This window comes from Austrofundulus limnaeus, unplaced genomic scaffold (genome assembly GCF_001266775.1).
Source record: "Austrofundulus limnaeus strain Quisiro unplaced genomic scaffold, Austrofundulus_limnaeus-1.0 Scaffold92, whole genome shotgun sequence".
NCBI classification, from domain to species: domain Eukaryota; kingdom Metazoa; phylum Chordata; class Actinopteri; order Cyprinodontiformes; family Rivulidae; genus Austrofundulus; species Austrofundulus limnaeus.
The window spans coordinates 1,537,451-1,540,221 of NW_013952494.1; the positions used below are offsets into that span (position 1 = coordinate 1,537,451).

Genomic DNA, 2,771 nt, shown 5'->3' on the forward strand with positions numbered 1-2,771 from the left:
GAACCGGACCGAACTTCAGTCAAACAAGACCCAACAGTTTTATTCCTGATTTAAACTAGCGATCTTGTGAGCAGCTGCAGCTGTATGCTTTTATTTTTTTTCTGTCAGGCTGTCGGAGCGCTCCACCTCCTCTGTCCCATACTGTGGTCACTCTCCATGTAGCATCAATTATGCTAATGCTAGCTGCCTGTCACGTTCTCTCGACCTGGCCACACCTCCGCTCTCTAACCCCCCCTCCCCCCACACCCCCTCCTCTACCCACTTTGATGCATTTTTCAAATTTCGCCTTGGGGCRGAGTTATCTTTTCACAGGGGGGGTAAGATACACTTTAAAGTCCAGTTGTTCTTCTCTGGTGTATCTACAGCTACTATGGCTATACCTCAGTCAGTTCTACAGATATTGAGCTCAGATTCATTTATAGAGTGATAACAGATGGTAGAAGAATGTCTGCATTAATTAATTAATTAATTAATTTTTTTTAATCAAATACTTCCTCTTCTGTCCCTCAGGGTCTGTGCAGTCTGGACCTTTCTGGAGTCCAGCAGCTTCCTGCAAAGGTCCTCTGTGAAACTGTCCACAGCCTCCCAGCGCTTCGCTCCCTCTCCCTTGTTGGCACGCGCTGTGACCGGAGTGTCATCCAGACGGTTGTCGACTGCTGCCGTTCGCTGAGACATCTCAACGTGTCTCATTGTCATTTGCTCTCCCCGGCTTCACTGCTTCCTCTCGGCGGTGTCTGTCCGTCCTCTTCCTCTCCGTCTCAGTCATCTGCCTCTTCTTCTCCAGCCCTGCGTCCTCCTCTCCCTCTCGGCAGCCTGTTGGCTCTGGATATAGGGTTTGGCGAGCAGGAGGAAGACTCCACAGTGGTAGCAGCCTATCTCCTCCTCTCCCTTCCCTGTCTTGAGAGCGCGGCCTTGGAGGGCCTCGCTCCAGCCTGCGGCCTCCTCGAGCGCGAGGAGTTCCTCCACACGGACAAGTTCGCCGACAGGGAGAGAGTTCCTCGGATGGAGGAGGTGCGGAGGGAGAGGACGCGGCACCGGGGCGGGGACAGTTGGGAGAGGAGGAGAGGTTGCGACGCAGCTGAGAGTGACGAGGAAGAGGGCGTGTGCGCGACGAAGGATGAGAGTGAGGATGATGATGAGCCACCTTGCAGCCGTGCAGAAGTAAAACAGAAATCTCCGTCCCGATCAGAACTGGTTCTGCAGCTGAGGAGTGTCCAGGGTGTGACCTGTGTCTCTCTGGACTGTTTGAGTCGTTTATGTCCAGACATGAGGTCAGTATCTGTGAACGTTGATCCGTACAGCAACGGAAGACAACGGGAATCTCTGCTGGCAGCAGACCTGAAGCCGTGGGTCGGGCTGCTGCGGAGCCTTTCATTTCAGTATCCTGGTCCGCTGGAGGATCTTCTTATTCCCTTACAAGTTGCAGGCTCCTCTCTGCTCTCTCTCTCCCTGGAGGGGGTGAAAACCAGCGCCCACAGCCCACTGCTGGAGGTCATCAGGGCTTGTCCCAGACTCAGAGATTTTCACATCTCTGCCGAGCCTCCTGTTCCGTTACAGATTGAGGATGAGGATGATTGGGATCTCCCGCAGCTGCCACAACTCCACTCATTCAAACTCAGGTAATCTTACTTGAAGCTGGTTGACTTTTCAAATGAGTGTTCAGGGTTCACCTTCCTCCACTCAAACCAGTTGTTTTTTTTAATCTTCTTTTTTGTCTCTGAAAAGTTTCTCCTACGATCACAACCAAAAGAAGCCCTTCATGTTTTGGATGTCCCTGACGAAGGTGCTCACGTGTCTCCTGACCGGCTCGCCCCTGCTGGAGAAGCTCTCCCTGATCTCCCTGCCGTGTCCTCTGAACAGCGTCCTGCAGGACGTGCTGCTGCACGTGAGCTCGGGCTCGCCGGCCCCACCGCCGCTGCCGCTCGGACGGGTACAACACCTCGACCTGACGCGGACAGACGTGCAGATGGTAACGGTGAAGAACATAATGCAGCGGAGCAGGAGGCTGAAGTGTGTGGACGTTAGTCACTGCTGGCAGATCACTCAGCTCCAGTGGCTGGACTGCAAGAGGTTCAGATCAGTGGAGGTCGTCTGGGTGTAGTGAAGAGACGAGACGAGATGTTAAGTATATTTAAAAAAAAATTACAACTATGCAATTTTTTAACCTCTGCTGCACAAATATCACAATCTCTAAAATAAACTACTGTATGTATTTTTATATTTGTCTCTTACACGTTTGCCTTCTTTGGCCAAATGACAAAGATAAAGGGCAATAAAGAGATATATGGATGCAGTTAGAGAGGACGACCCCTGAAGAGTGAACAGTCTACAGCTTTTCTCGTAAAAATGAAACAGGAAAATTAATAATTTTGATGTGCAATAAATAGTTTACTTTCATTGTATAGTCGTATTAAATTGTCACTTATATTTTCTATTTCTAATCTGGGATTTAGATTGTAAAAATCTTTAGTTATGGACCAGTTGGTACCCAAACTGGTATCTTTTTAATAGCATTTTAATGCTTTACAACAAAAAAATGTCCACAAAGTTGATTTTCTGGTATGTTGTTGTTTTCTACCTAAATGTTTGTAAACCATACTAAATATTAAAAAAGTCTCAATAAATAAAATTTAACTTTAAGATTTAAGTTGGTTAGTGTTGTAGTGTTTGTTTGCAATGTGTCTAGTTAGACAACTATTGATTTGCAGCTCTTCACACTATATTGTGTCATACAACTCTGTTGGGTGTGTGTGTGTGTGTGTGTGTGTGTG

At 48.2% G+C, this 2,771-nt stretch overlaps 1 protein-coding gene across 1 annotated transcript in view; it reads left to right on the forward strand.

The window, feature by feature from the left end:
- si:ch211-214j8.12 (uncharacterized) overlaps positions 1-2,218 on the forward strand; it is a 4,321-nt gene extending 2,103 nt beyond the window's left edge. Inside the window, exons 4-5 of the mRNA XM_014012563.1 lie at positions 511-1,619; positions 1,726-2,218. Of these exons, the coding sequence (XP_013868017.1) occupies positions 511-1,619; positions 1,726-2,101 (1,485 nt within the window). The 3' untranslated portion in view covers positions 2,102-2,218. The remainder of the gene's footprint in view (positions 1-510; positions 1,620-1,725) is intronic.
- Positions 2,219-2,771: the final 553 nt, after the last annotated feature.